Source organism: Carcharodon carcharias, chromosome 6 (assembly GCF_017639515.1).
Source record: "Carcharodon carcharias isolate sCarCar2 chromosome 6, sCarCar2.pri, whole genome shotgun sequence".
Lineage (NCBI taxonomy): Eukaryota > Metazoa > Chordata > Chondrichthyes > Lamniformes > Lamnidae > Carcharodon > Carcharodon carcharias.
The window spans coordinates 39,372,363-39,388,481 of NC_054472.1; the positions used below are offsets into that span (position 1 = coordinate 39,372,363).

At 42.6% G+C, this 16,119-nt stretch overlaps 1 protein-coding gene across 2 annotated transcripts in view; it reads right to left on the reverse strand.

Moving 5' to 3' along the window:
* zfpm2a (zinc finger protein, FOG family member 2a) overlaps positions 1 to 16,119 on the reverse strand; it is a 1,033,040-nt gene that overhangs the window by 651,908 nt on the left and 365,013 nt on the right. For both annotated transcript variants that reach the window (XM_041189567.1, XM_041189566.1), the window contains exon 3: positions 15,208 to 15,297. In XM_041189567.1, coding sequence (XP_041045501.1) covers positions 15,208 to 15,297 — 90 coding nt within the window. The remainder of the gene's footprint in view (positions 1 to 15,207; positions 15,298 to 16,119) is intronic.

Below are 16,119 nucleotides of genomic sequence, written 5' to 3' on the forward strand. Positions count from 1 at the left end.
TTGACTCAAATTTTTCACTGCCCATCCAACCTTTCGGTTGGTGGGTGGGCAGAAAGGCCAAGTGGCCTTTGCATTTTTGGCAAAACCTCATCCACAGGCGGGATGAGGCTTCGACCAGTGATTTAAAAAAATGTTTAAACTTTTAACCCTTATATTTAACAAGACCCTGCTCATGTGACATGAAGGGACATGTTTTCATTATTTTTAATATGTTTGTTTTTATTGTTACAAATCTTCAGCTCTCTGAGGCAGCTCTGTGTCTCAGGGAGCTTTTACTGTGTACACCCCCGCGCATGCACACACTTCCACGCTCGTGCTCCTCCCACCCCCATCTTGGCAGTGCTGAGTGCTGCAGGGTGTGTTTCACGCTGGTTGGCCGTTCTTTGGCCAGCCAGCGTGAAATCCTTTTTGGGGCCTGATAGCCGGGCAGTGGTCCGCTTCGCGACCATCCCCGGGTCTGCCGGCCACGCCCGCCCGATGAGGGCAAAATTTTGCCCAGAAAGTTTTGCAAAATCTCTGTGAAAATACCAAAGGGGAATTTGCACATCTCCCATAGTTTGTTTCAACATTCTTAGTTCAACTAGTAGTTAAATCCGAATTTAAACTTATACATGCAGTGATAGGATTTTAGATTATAACTGATAATCTTGGAGATAATTCCATAGCAGCATGCAAATCTTCATTATTGGTAGTCTGCTATTGGTAGTCTGCACTCATTTCAGTTTGATACAGAATTTTGAAATGCAGTTCAAGCAGCCATTTTGTAACTAAATTAGATCATACATGAACAATCTTGAATTGCTCCTTCAGTTATACCTTTCTATCCCTCTCTCTCTCTCCGGGTCCTTACTGAAAGAAGTTAGGACCACTTTCAATCCAATCTTTAATGGACACACATCCATTGCACACAACTTTGTCACAGAAAGCCAAGAACAATTGGCAAATTGTACAGAATAGAAATGTCACTGTGCAGCAGTATGCATTCTCTTCTTAGGTTGAGATTGAGGTATATTGTTGAGGTAGAATTAGTGGAGTTTTATCCTGTCATACACCTGATTTGGATATACCTGATATTGTGGATACAGTGTGTGAAATGTGGAAAAAAATTTTCTTCTCCAATGCAGTTCTCTCCCATCAGGAGAAAAACAAAACTTTTGCACAATGTAATAATTACAAAAGCTGTAGTGCATTGTAAAATATGCTTTTACTGAAACAAAGGCTTGAACCTGTTAATATAAACAAAACGGCACGGTCATCTTCAAAAGCAAGGGCATAACAGGGGCAGAGAAAACACAAGAAGAAATCCTGAGCCAACAACTCATCCAAAACTCAATCATCTGTGGTACCTTGCACTATTTACAGCAGACCATTCCAGGCGCCGATCGGCCTTAGTGATCATGTACACATCCACCAGAACTCTACCAAACACCACAGATGATGAACATGGCCAACTTCATCTCGAAGGACGAACAAGAGACAAATGAGCTACTGAGTGTTGTAAAGTGTATAACTTGTAAAAATGTGGGTGTGAATTTTAAAGAATCTCCTTTTATTGCACAATTTTAAACAATTCAGTGGCGTTTTCTCCTACCGGTATACTTCAGAATCCTATAGAATTATTTGGTTCATTGTGCCAGTGCTGGTTCTTTGGTACGGTTATCCAATTAGTTCCATTTCCCCGCTCTTTTCCCGTTGCCCTGTAATTTTTTTCACTTTAAGTTCTTATCCAATTGAGTCTTCTTACACCATATTTTTTAGCAGTGCAACCCAGATCACAGTGACTCATTGTCTAAACACAAGTTTCCTCATGTAACCTCTAGTTCTTTTACCAGCTACTTAAAATTGATGTTCTCTGGTTACTGTTCCATCTACCACTGGAAACAGTTTCTCCTTATTTATTCTATCAAAACCATTCATGATATTGGACATCGCTACCAAATCTTCTCTTGATTTTATCAACTCTAGGGAGAACATCTCCAGGTTCTTCTGTCTCTCCGCATAACAGAAGGCATGCATCCCTGCTACCATTCTAATAAATCTCTCTGCACCCTCTCTAAGACCTTGACATCTTTCCTAAAGTGTGGTGTCTAGAATCAGGGTTGAGTGTTTCGTCTTTGGTGAAATATATATGCTTCTAAGCCACTCCAAATGAGTGGAATTGTAAAAGTATTGTGAAATAAGCAGTTCTAATACCTCAGAAAAGATCCAATTATCTTAGTCTTGAGAAGTTTAAAATCATTGGAAGGTTAGGTATTTATGTTTATACTGGGATTTCAGCAACTAAATGTTATACTCAAGTATAATCTAATTTACTGGAAAACAGTTTAATCCACATTTAGAAATGATGAAAGTAGGGAGGGGGTAGGGAAGGGAAGGAGGAAAATCTAAAGAGAGATAAAAAGAAAGAGAGAACTACTGTGAAGACACTATGCAGTCACGCAAACAGTACACAAATCAACTCTGAAGAAGAGTCATACGGACTCAAGATGTTAACTCTGTTTCTCTCTCCACAGATGCTGCCAGATTTGCTGAGCTTTTCCAGTATTTTCTGTTTTTATCACACAAAAAGTACTCCTGTTACATGCAGTAACCACTTCTTAAATTCAACCCCCTCGAATTAAAGTTCTGTCTTCAATGAGTTCAGATAATTTTAAAATTTATCTATCAAATGGCATACTTTGGTTTGCAAGGATAAAATATCCAGCCAGCAATAATAGTGAGTGAGAAAGATTTTAACAGAGAATCTTTTCTCATCTAAAAACATTTTGTTGACAATGCAAAATTATATCCTAGCCCCGACAGGGTATAGGGAATATTGATGAAAGAAGCTATTAAACTTCACTTGAAACTAGGTAGACCATGTTTATCAATTCAGATTTTGAAGCCACTTTTATATTGTGCTAGTTCTGCCAACTTCCAACATGCAGATCCTCTATGGCCGGTGGTATAGCAGACTGTAAAAATGGTTTAAACACACCTTATGTGAATCATTGCCTTAACATTTACTATAGTCTCACTCATAAACCAAGTTTCTTACCAATATTAACAGAACAGAGAAGAAGCTGAAATCTAAGTCTTAAAGATAATAATAACCAAAGTCACTGATAACTTAATAACTGATAGTTCAAAGTGAGCTGGGGTACTATGAGAACATGAAGAAATGGAGACACAATGCAGGCACTCCCAAGTGTTTGGTCCACCTGGAGAGCACTTCAACATTAACAAGAGAGCCTACTGCAAGAACAAGTACCTGTTGGCCCTCTATACCCAAGACGATTACTTCACCCTGGCTGCCGACTGCGAGAGTAAGCAGAAGAGCTGGTAGTAGGTGCTACTGGAGCTGCAAAACAGGGACAAGGTGCCTGAGGAGCAGGGGGACCAAAAAGGGAGATGAGGAAGTCCCCGCTTTAGCCACCAACATTGATGGCTGGGCAGTAGAAGAGGACAAGCTGAAAGTCTCCTGGGACTGGCCAGAATTGTGATTTCAGAAGCAGCAAGCATGGGAGATGGAACTCCTCCTCCAATTACAGATTCAGTTTCTCCCACGCTCGCTGTTCCAGCTCCACCAATCACGGATTCCCTCTCACCCACTCTTGGTGCTCTGCTAATCAAAGATTCCGTATCTGGAGGAGCAGCATAAGTAAGAAGGAGGGAACTCGTGATTGGAGGAGCTGGAGCAGCCAGTGTGGGAGAAACAGAATCTCTGATTGTAAGAGCAGCTCCATCTATTCTGTGCTCGCTGCTCCTCCAAATGCAACTCTAGCCACTCCTGTTTTCACTGACAGCAGAGTTGTGATTTTTTTTAAGCCCTGTACCAGCCTCAAAGAATATGTTTAAAGTGGCAGATTTCCAAATGCCAATGTCAGAAATCGTCCAGATGGCATAATGTTACATCCCTGTAGAATTGAGGGCTAACTGTGCTTTGTAAAGGTTTGGCATAACCTCCTTGCTTTTGTACTCTACGTATGCCTCTATTTATAAAGCCCAGGAACGAGTATTTTTTTTAAAACAGCCTTCTCAACTCATCTTACCACAGTCAAAGATTTGAATACATAAGCCCCAGATCTCTTTGTTTCTGCACCCCCTTTAAAATTTTATTATTTATTTCAAATTTCCGCTCCTCATTCTTCCTACTGAAATATATTACTTCAAATTTCACTGCTTTAAGTTTCACCTTCTCTGTGTCTGCCCACATCAATGGTCTTCTGAAGTCTGAATATCCTTCTGAAGTCTGTTACCAGCCTCCCCATTGTTCACCCAACTGACAAGTTTCATGTCTTCTGCAACCTATGCATTGGTAATACCACCAATTGCTAGTGCACACTGCTGTAAGTCACATAAACCAGAAATGGATAGCAAAACATAGGTTACAAAAATTAATGTCACTGCTGATTCTCCAGAATATTTAAACTTTGATAATGGATATTTTTACTGAACTACAATTTTACTCTAATCAAAAACACACTAAAATTATCAAGGTAACATATTCAACCCCACAGGTCCCAGTAGGGAGCTACCCTCTCATGGAGCACATGTTAAAGTGAGAACACTATATTGCCAGTTCTCTAACACGTTCCCTTTCCACCTTGGCTCTCACTAAGATCACTAAATTTATCCTTCATGTTTCACTCCTCTTCTGAAACCATTAGATTTCATAGTAAACATTAAAATTTTTAATATATTATCAAACAAGCAAAATATATTCAAATTAGACTTTGTGTGGTACAATAGGAAGGTTGAAAAGCCAACAAAAAAAAAGAAATTAGACACAGAAACCTCAATGAGGTCCCATTGATGCTTATTCTCCAAATGAGCAGCAGTGCTAATTTCATGTGGCTATTGTGTTCCCACATCACTTTCACACCCTAACCTGCCTACCCATTCCTTTAACCATCTATCTCATCTATTCTGAAATGAATGTTTATTTTCAAATCTCCATTTTATCCACCTATGGAGTGGAAACATGTCTTTTATCATAGAACAATAGGATGGTTACAGCGCAGAAGGAGGCCATACCACCTTTCGTGTCTGTGCTGATGAATAATTCAAATTACACAATACTAAAGGTCTGTAATTGATTCCCCCACTTTTTAAATTCTCTTTTCTTTACCCCTCCAAGACCCTTTCCCTGTCATCATACCTTCTTTCATTTCTCCCCTTTAAGGTGCGCTGCCTTCACAAATCAAAACTACTCAAACTGGGCATCTATAAGGGGCTGTGGGCAATCAGCAGTTGTAGAATTGTACTCAACCACAATCTGTAACTTCATGGTCCAGCATATAGCTCACTCTACCATTACCATCAAGCCAGGGGAGCAACCTTGGTTCAATGAGATATGTAGGATAGCATGCCAGGAGTAGCACCAAGCATACCAAAGAACGAGGTGTCAACCTGGTGAAGCTACAACACAAGACCACATGTATACTAAACAGCAGAAACATAATTCTATAAATATAGTGCTACGTGATCCCTCAACCAACTCATCAAATTAAAGCTCTGCAGTCCAGCCACATCCAGTCGTGAATAGTGGTGGATAATTAAATAACTACCGAGCGGGAGAGGCTTCAAAAACATCTCCATCCTCAGTGATGGGAGAACCCAGCACATCAGGGCAAAAGAGACAGCTGAAGCATTTGCAACCAACTTCAAATAGAATAGGATAATCCATCTCGGCCTCCTCCTGAGGTTCCCACATAGGGAGTCTTTAGTCAGTTTCATTCACACCACAAAAAACAGCTCACGGCACTGGATAAAGCAAAGTTGATGGGCCCTGTCAACATCCTTGTTAAAGTATTGAAGGCATGTACTTCAGAACTAGCTGTGCCCTTAGTCAAGCTGTTCTGGTACAGCTACAACACTGGCACCTACCTGACTGTGTGGAATATTTCTCAGGTATATTCTGTCCACAAAAAAAAAGCAGGACAAAAATAATCCAGCAATTATTGTCCCATCACTCTACTCTTAATCATTATCAAAGTGATGGAAGATGTCATCGACAATGCTATCCAATGACATTTGCTCAGCCACAATCTGCTCACCATTGTTGAATTTGGGTTGTGCCAGAGCCACTCAGCTCCAGATCTCATTACAGCCTTGATCCTAACTTGGGCAAAAAGAACTAAATGGCAGAGGTGAGGTAAGAATGACTGCCTTGGACATTAATTGTCATATCAAGGAGCCTTAGCAAGATTGAAGTCAATGCAAATCAGGGGAAAAGTTCTCCATTAGATGAAATCATACTTAGCTCAAAGGAAGATGGTTATGGTTGTTGGAGGCCAATCATCACAGCCCTGGGACATCGCTGCAGGAGCTCCTTAGGGTAGATGTCCTAGGCCCAACCATCTTCAACTGCTTCACCAATGATCTTCGCTCCAACATAAAGTCTGAAGTGGGAATGTTCATTGATGATTGTACATCAATGTTCAGTACTATTCACAACTCCTCAGCTACTGAAACAGTCCGTGTCCATTTGTAGCAAGACCTGGACAACGTTCGGACTTGGGCTGATAAGTGGCAAGTGAAGTTCGCACCACATAAGTGCCAGGCAATGACAATCTCCGACAAGAGAGAATCTAACCATCTTCCCTTGACATTCAATGGAATTACCTTCACTGAATCTCCCACCATCAACATCCTGAGGATTAGCAATGTCCAGAAAGCTAACTGGACCAGCAACATAAATACTGTGGCTGCAAGAGGTTCAGAATTCTGTAGCAACTAACTCATCACCTGACTCTCCAAAGCCAGTCCACCATCTACAAGCCACAAGTCATGAATGTGATGGAATACTCTCCACTTGCTTGTTGAGTGTTGCTCCAATAACACTCAAGAAGCCCAGCACTATATAATGCAAAGCAGCCTGCTTGATCAGCACCCCATCCACCATGTTAAACATTCACTCTCTCTACCGCTGGTGCATGATGGCAGCTGTGTGTATCATCTACAAGGTGCACTGCAGCAGTGCACCAAGTCTCCTTCCAAAGCACCTTTCAACTAACAATCTCACCACCTAGACAAGGGCAGCTGACGTCTGGGAACACCACCACCTGCAAGTTCCCATCCAAGTCACACACCTTCCTGATGTGGAAGTATATCATCATTCCTTCACCGTCACTGACTCAAAATCCTGGAACTCCCTCCCTAACAATACCCTACAGTGGTTCAAGAAAATAGCTTATCACCAGCTTAGGGGATGGGCAATAAATGCTAGCCTCGCCAGTGATGCTCACATCCCAAGAATAAATTTTTAAAAATCCCAGCCTTTGAGTGCTCCTCGACCTTCCTATTCTATTGCTGCCATCCCTGTCTTGACTATCTCTTAGAAATATCTACAACTTCACTCTGTGCCTCTCCAGGCATTTACCAAAGCCCCACTGAAGTGCACATCGCTGCCTCCTTACAAGCAGCAACCCCCACTGATTCATACTACTCTCTCCCTGACCTACCCACCCAGAACATAGGCTGAGCACTGATCTTGCCAATATTCTCCCTCCCTTGAACCTACCCAGTTCTGATATCATGGACTCTGCTAGCAGATTAGAACTCACCAACCGTTATTCATCTCCTTCCAGAACAGACATTCATTTGTAAACAAAGTGCTTGAATTCCATGAACTTATTGTGGATGACGTTAATGGAAATCTAGCTGAGGGATAATGACATCTTCCTCTTAATAGAAGTCTCCCCACGTTTTATCATTTGCCTCAACCAGACTGTTGCAGTGGTGGTGTGGTTCTTATCACCAAACCAGATCTTGGTCTGTTCCTTTACCCCTTTGGCACTCTCCCCTCTAAATATCTCATTCAAAATCCTCATTCTCCACTGCCCACCCAATTACTCTGCCGATTTTCTCAACAAACTATCACCACTGTTGTCCTCCCTAGCATGTACATGGAAAACTTCTCATTTTAGGTGACTTCAACCTCCAATTCATCATATTCTCTCTCCTCCGTGTAAACTACCCAAACTTTATTCACAACCATAGCTTAGAGCTTGCCATCTCACATAACCTCGCTACTCCCACAATACCAATCACTTTCCTGGACCACTCTTCACCCGCATCTCACTTCCACCTTCAAATCCTACATCCTTCTGTGTCCATGGCTGGAAAAAAAATCTCCGTCAGTTCATCTACAACTACACTTTCAAAATGCCAACTGTCTAGCCTTTCAAACTCTGTTCACCAGAACATTTCTGCAGCTCCCCAATCTGTTCATCCACATCCCCACCACCATCACCTCCAATACTCCCATTCCTATTAAAACCATTACTCTCTTTCTCTCACATTGGTTGTTCCCTACAGTATGGCCCTCATGTCCAGTCCCTTAAGGCCAAGGGACACAAACTTCAATTGGTTTGTGGAAAACTGGTTTAGCCATTCACTGTCAGACTTAGCTGAGCCTCATAAAACACTGCTGGGTGCAGCTCTCATCTGCTAAAACTGTTTATTACTTCAGGATCATCCTAAAATGGAAAGGTAACCCCTAGATTCTTTTTTCTACAGCAAGTAATTTTCTTAAACTCATCTCCCCTGTTTCCTTCATCCTCATCTTCAACAAGGCAAGGAACTCACAGACTTCTTTGCCACAAAGATTGAAACCATCTGATCAGCTTCCTCTGTCACATGTCCCCCTTCTCCAAGCCTGCCAAATGTAAAGTCCTCTAACTTTCTCCCTGCCTGAGCCTTAAACCTGTCTCTTTCTCTTGTTTCAATCCTATCTCCCTATATGGCTCATTTGGTTCATGAGATCCACTTTCTGCTCTCTCGATCCTATTGCTACTAAACTATTGACCTGAACTTCCTTTCCTGGTTCCCATGTTAGGTGATATTGTTAACGGTTCTCTCGCCTCAGGGCCTGTGACCCTCCCCTTCAAATTTGTCATCATCACCTCTCGCCTCAAAAAATCAAACCTTGATTCCCACCATCCTTGAAAACCACCACCCCAATTCCAACTTCCCATTCCTTTCCAAGATCTTCGAATGTGCTGTTACCTCCAAAATTAATCCCAGAACTCCATGCTTAAATCCCACAAACTAGGTTTCTGCCCTGACACAAAACAAACAGGGCTCTTATTAAAGTCACAACTGACATCCTATATGACTGTGACATAGGGAAACGATCCCTCCTCTTTAACCTGTCTGCAACCACTGACCAACCACATTGTCTTTCTCCAATGCCTCTCCACTGTCATCTAACTGGACTAGGCAGCACTCGCTGGTTCCTTTCTTATCTGTCTAATCAAAAGCAAAGAATCATCTGCAATGACTTCTCTTCCAGCTCCTTAAGTTAGCTCTAGTGTCCCCCCAATGATCTATCCTCAGCAACCTTCTAATTCTCATCTGCATGCTGCCCCTCAGTGACATCATCTAAAAATACAATGTCAGTTTTCACATTCATGCTGACCACACATAGATCTGCCTCACCAATACTTCCCTCAACCTTTTCCGCTTTTTAAAAATTTTCAAGTTGCTTGTCCAACATCCAATACTGGGTGAGCAGCAACCTCCTCCAATTAAATATTGGGATGACTGAAACCATTGTATTTTGTCCCTGCCACAACTTCTGCTCCCGAGCCACAGACTCCATGATAGATAAAAACAAAAAAACTGCGGATGCTGGAAATCCAAAACAAAAACAGAATTACCTGGAAAAACTCAGCAGGTCTGGCAGCATCGGCGGAGAAGAAAAGAGTTGACGTTTCGAGTCCTCATAGCCTTCAACAAAACTAGGTGAATCCAAGGAAGGGGTGAAATATAAGCTGGTTTAAGGTGTGTTGTGGGGGGGGGGTGCGGTGGTAGAAGCAGATCATCAAAAGGTGTCACAGACGACAGAACAAAAGAACACATAGGTGTTGAAGTTGGTGATATAATCTAAACGGATGTGCTACTTAAGAATGGATGGTAGGGCACTCAAGGTATAGCTCTAGTGGGGGTGGGGGGAGCATAAAAGATTTTAAAATATTTAAAAATAATGGAAATAGGTGGGAAAAGAAAAATCTATATAATTTATTGGAAAAAACAAAAGGAAGGGGGAAGAAACAGAAAGGGGGTGGGGATGAAGGAGGGAACTGTTTTTGAAGGTAGCATCATCGGAACATCATCAGAACCGTCGCATCTGTTCCGATGATGCTACCTTCAAAAACAGTTCCTCTGACATGTCCTCCTTCTTCCTTAACCGAGGTTTTCCACCCACAGTTGTTGACAGGGCCCTCAACTGTGTCCGGCCCATCTCCCGCGCATCCACCCTCACGCCTTCCCCTCCCTCCCAGAAACATGATAGGGTCCCCCTTGTCCTCACCTATCACCCCACCAGCCTCCGCATTCAAAGGATCATCCTCCGCCATTTCCGCCAACTCCGGCATGATGCCACCACCAAACACATCTTCCCTTCACCCCCCCTGTCGGCATTCCGTATGGATCGTTCCCTCCGGGACACCCTGGTCCACTCCTCCATCACTCCCTACCCCTCAACCCCCTCCTATGCCCACGCAAAAGATGTAACACCTGCCCCTTCACTTCCTCGCTCCTCACCGTCCAAGGGCCCAAATACTCCTTTCTAGTGAAGCAGAATTTCACTTGCATTTCCCCCAACTTAGTCTACTGCATTCGTTGCTCCCAATGTGGTCTCCTCTACATTGGAAAGACCAAACGTAAACTGGGTGACTGCTTTGCAGAACACCTGCGGTCTGTTCGCAAGAATGACCCAAACCTCCCTGTCGCTTGCCATTTTAACACTCCACCCTGCTCTCTTGCCCACATGTCTGTCCTTGGCTTGCTGCATTGTTCCAGTGAAGCCCAACGCAAACTGGAGGAACAACACCTCATCTTCCGACTAGGCACTTTACAGCCTTCCGGACTGAATATTGAATTCAACAACTTTAGGTCTTGAGCTCCCTCCTCCATCCCCACCCCCTTTCTGTTTCTTCCCCCTTCCTTTTGTTTTTTCCAATAAATTATATAAATTTTTCTTTTCCCACCTATTTCCATTATTTTTAAATCTTTTATGCACCCCCCACCCCCACTAGAGCTATACCTTAATTCCCCAACCATCCATTCTTAATTAGCACATTTGTTTAGATAATATCACCAACTTCAACACCTATGTGTTCTTTTGTTCTGTTGTCTGTGACATCTTTTGATGATCTGCTTCTATTACTGCTTGTTTGTCCCTACAACCACACCACCCCCTCCACTTCTCTCCCCTCACCCAAACCCCCCACCCTCCACACACACCTTAAACCAACTTATATTTCACACCTTCCTTGGATTCACCTAGTTCTGTTGAAGGGTCATGAGGACTCGAAACATCAACTCTTTTCTTCTCCGTCGATGCTGCCAGACCTGCTGAGTTTTTCCAGGTAATTCTGTTTTTGCCACAGACTCCATCCCTTTTCCTGGCAACTGTTGAGCCTGAACCAGAATGTTCGCAACGTTGGTGTTATATTTTATCCTGATGTGAGCTTTCAACAACAGCAGTAACTTATATTTATATAATGCGTTTAACATAATGAAATATCCCAAGGTACCTCATAGGAGCATTATAAAACAAAGTATGATACCAAGCTACATTAGGAGATAGGTCAGATGACCAACAGCTTAGTCAAAGCAGTGGGTTTTAGGATGTGTCTTAAAGGAGGAAATTGAGGTAGAAGAGGCAGAGAATGTACGGAGGGAATCCCAGAGCTTGAGGCCTAGACAGCTGAAAGTATAGCCACCAGTGCTGGTGCAATTATGATTGTGAATGCACAAGAGGCCAGAATTGCAGGAGCACAGGTACCTCAAAGAGTTGTGGGGTTGGAGGTGATTACAAAGATAGGGAGGGGCAAAGCCATAGAGGGATTTGAAGACAAGGTTGAGAATTTTAAAACCAAGGCATTACTTAACTGGGAGCCAATGTAGCTTAGCAAGGACTGGGGTGATAGGGGAATGGGACCTGTTGTGAGTTAAGACACGGGAAGCAGAGTTTTGGATGAATGCAAGTTTACGAAGAGAAGATTGTGGGAAACCAGCCAGGAGTGATTAGAATAGTGCAGTCTAGAGGTAATGAAAGCAAAAGTGAGAGTTTCAGCAGCAGATGAGCAGAAACAGAGGTGAAGTCGGGTGGTGTTACAGAGGTCCAAATAGGTAATCTTAGAAACGGTATGAATATGAGGTTGGAAATTCACCTCAGGATCAAATGTGACACCAAGGTTGTGAACAGACTGACTGAATCTCGGACTGTTGTGAGGGAAAGGGATGGAGTCTGTAGTTAGGGGATGAAGTTGTGAGTAGGGGCCAAAAACAATGGTTGCTCAGTTTCAATTTCAAGCACATATCTGCACCATCTGCCTATTTCTACTTCAGTAACATTACCTAACTCTGCCCTTGCTCATTTATACCTGAAACCTTCTTCCATGCCTTTGTTACCTTTGGACTTAATTATTCCAAAGCACCCCTGGCTCTTCTCCTACATTATACCCTTCATAAATTTGAGATCATCCAAAACTCTCCTGCCCTTGTCTTAAATTGCACCAAATCCTATTCATTCAAGAACCCTGTGCTTGCTCATCTACACTGGCTCCCAGTTAAGCAAAGCCTTTATGTTAAAGTTCTCATCCTTCTTTATAAATCTGTCCATGGCCTCACTGCTCCCCATCTCTGTTGTATCCCAACAGCCCTCAGATTTTGGGCTTTAGAGCATCCCCAATTTTAAAAGTTCCACACCACTGGTGGCCTTGCTTTCAGCTGTTCAAGCCCCAAGTTCTGGAATTCCCTTCCTAACGCTTCTTTCCTCCTTTAACACAGCCCTTAAAGCCTACCTCCTTGACAAAGGTTTTGGTTATCTACAACAATGCAGTTTGGTATCAAAGTTGTTTTATAATGCTTTTGTGAAGCCTCTGCCTCTTTTATTGCGTTTAAAGTTGCTCCATGAAAAATTGTTTTTGTTTATTTTAATTCTTTCATGAGATATAGGTGTTGCTGGCTAGGCAAGCATTTATTGCCCATCCCTAATTGCCCTTGAGAAGGTGGTAGTGGGCTGCCTTCTTGAGCTGCTGCAGTCTATGCGGTGCTGTTAGGGAAGGAGTTCCAGGATTTTGAACCAGCGACAGTGAATGAATGGTGATATGGTTCCAAGTCAGGATGGTGTGTGGCTTGGAGGGGAACTTCCTGGCGGTGGTGTTCCCCTGCACATGCTGCCCTGCCCTTCTAAGTGGTACAGATTGCTGGTTTACAAGGTGCTGTTAAAGGAACCTTAGTAAGTTGTTGCAGTGCATCTTGGTGATAGTAAGCACTGCTGCCACTATGCGTCGGTGAAGGGAGTGGATGTTGAAGGTGGTGGATGGGGTGCCAGTCAAACGGGCTGCTTTGTCCTGCATGAACTTCTTCAGTATTGTTGGAGCTGCATTCATCCAAGCAGGTGGAGCGTATTCCATCACATGCCTGACTTGTGCTTTGTGGGTGGTAGGCAGGCTTGTGGAGTTAGGGGGTGAGTTGCTCTGTGCAAAATTCCCAGCCTCTGACCTGCTACTGTAGCCACAGTATTTATATGGCTGGGCCAGTTCAGTTTCTGGTCAATAGTTACCCCCAAGAAGTTGATAGTAGGATACTCAACAATGGTAATGCCATTGAATGTCAAGGTTGGATTCTCTCTTGTTGGAGATGGCCATTGCCTGGCACTTGTGTGACATGAATGTTACTTGCCACTTTTCAGCCCAAGCCTGAATGTTGTCCAAGTCTTGCTTCCTATGAAGATGGACTGCTTCAGCATCTGAGGAGTCACAAATGATGCTGAACATCATGTAATCATCAGCAAATATCTTCACTTCTGATCTTATGATGGAGGGAAGGTCATTGATGAAGCAGCTGAAGATGGTTGAGCCTAGGACATTACCCCAAGGAACTCCTGCAGTTATGCCCTGGGGCTGAGATGATTGACTGCCAACAACCACAGCCATCTTTCTTTGTGCCAGGCATGATTCCAACCAATGGAGAGCTTTCCCCCCAAATCCCATTAACACCAGTTTTGCTAGGGTACCTCGATGCCACCCTGAAGTCAAGGGTAGGCACTCTCACATCACCTGGTGAGTCCAGCTCTTTAGTCCATGTTTGGACCAAGGCTGTAATGAGGTCAGGAGCTAAGTGGCCCTGGTGGAACCCGAACTGAGTGTCACTGAGCAGGTTATTGCTGAGTAAGTGCCGCTTGATAACACTGTCGACAACTATTTCCATCACTTTGCTGATGATCGAGAGTAGACTGATGTGGCGGAAATTGGCCGGGTTGGATTTGTCCTGCTTTTTGTGGACAGGACATATCTTGGCAGTATTGATGGTGGGGGAAGAATTGAGACCAGGGACACAACACTCTTAGTTGAGAATTACTGTGCCCTGGCCTTTAGTTGGGGATATTGGTCTCACCTCACGAAAACTGGTGGAAGTTGGGTCTACCTGGAGGGTGCAGGCCAGGTTTGGGGCTTGAACACCCAGGGTAAGGGTGTGTAAAATTTTATTTTACTGATTAAAGTTGTCATTTAGTCAGCCAAAAGGTTCTCTGGCAGGGTTAAAGGTGGAGTGAGAGCCCAGCACCTCCTTTGGAACAGTCAACTTACACCAATATTTTTGGAGCCTTCAGCCAGAGTTGGGGAATAGGCACTCCCAAAGCCCCGAGAGCACCATCCTGGAGGCGCTTCTCCTGGCCCCAGTGAGCTATGAAGGATCAGGTTCAGAGTTCTTTGGTATATGGAAATTTTCTTTGGTCATTGTTTTTTGACAGGCACTTCAGCAGCTCCAATTTGGTTTCAGTCTTGATGGACTTCACGCATTTGGATCAAATTGATGAGCATTATTAAAACTTGGGCTGAATCCCTTAAATGCAGTTTTAAAAAAGACTGATTTTCTTCTTGTACAGAGTTGGTCAGAGTCAGACATCTATTTTTACCACTTTAGTAATTGGTTTGGCAAAAACAAATTTCCTCTTCTCAAATGAGAATATCCTCAGTTCTTAAAATGGCACTTATAGTACATCACACAGCACGTTATGTGACCTTCTATGTCTGCTACATATTAATACAAAGATTCAAAAGCAAATTCAACACGAGCCTTTTTTCCCCAGGGCTTAGGATACAAATTTTAACAATCAGCCACAACAGGTAATTTAATCCTCTAACAAAGTATCATTCAGAATAGCAGCAAAACAGAAATAAAAATAGATGGTGGAATGCTGAGATGTACCTGGTCCATTCCAGTCTTCCAGCTCCAAATTAGATCGGCCTGGCTTTTCCCCATCTGATTCTGCTGTTTCCCTACTGCCATCTTCATCACCTAAATAACAAAACACAATGCTCAAAGTTGACAAGTATGGGTAGAATAAATGTGTCCCCTTCAGGAAAAGTACAAAAAGTGTAGTTAAATAGATAGATCAGTAATCAATTTTTTGAGATGCTTATTCATCTACGCACCTTTCTTTTCTTTACATAAGGGCTTCTAATTGTCTTTGAATGTAGTAAGACTTTGATTACGGTATTAAATTGTTACTATGGATGTTTGTCACTAAATTAGTCCATTTTTTCAATAGATCAAATATTCAAAGAAAAAGGAAAGGAAAATTCCAACTGGTTACTATCTGTGATAGTGTTAGTCATTATCATTAGATAGCAGAAATCTATTAGTACAATAATTTTGTAGAAAATCTTTAAGTCTATTTTTGCATGAACCCATTCATAAATTTAGATTGTAGTACAAGGGTAAGCAAATTATTGTAATTATAAAGGACAGACAAAAAGTCAATTGGTAAACGCAAGCCTTTCCTCTAATTCTTGCACAAATGTGATAGTTGTCATTACCTCCGTGCATCATTATTAATGATGACAGTAGCATAGTGGTTATGCTACTAGCTATGCAATCCAGTGGCCTGGACTAATGGTCCAGAGACATGAGTTCAATCTCACCACAGTATATTCAGTTAATTAAATAAACCTGGAATTAAAAAGCTAGTATAATAGCAATCATGAAACTACTGGATTGTGGTAAAAGCACATCTGGTTCACTAATGCCCTTTAAGGAACAAAATCTTCCATCCTTACCTAGTTTGGCCTATAATGTGTCTCCAGATCCACAGCAAAGTGGTTGACTCTGAAGTGCCAT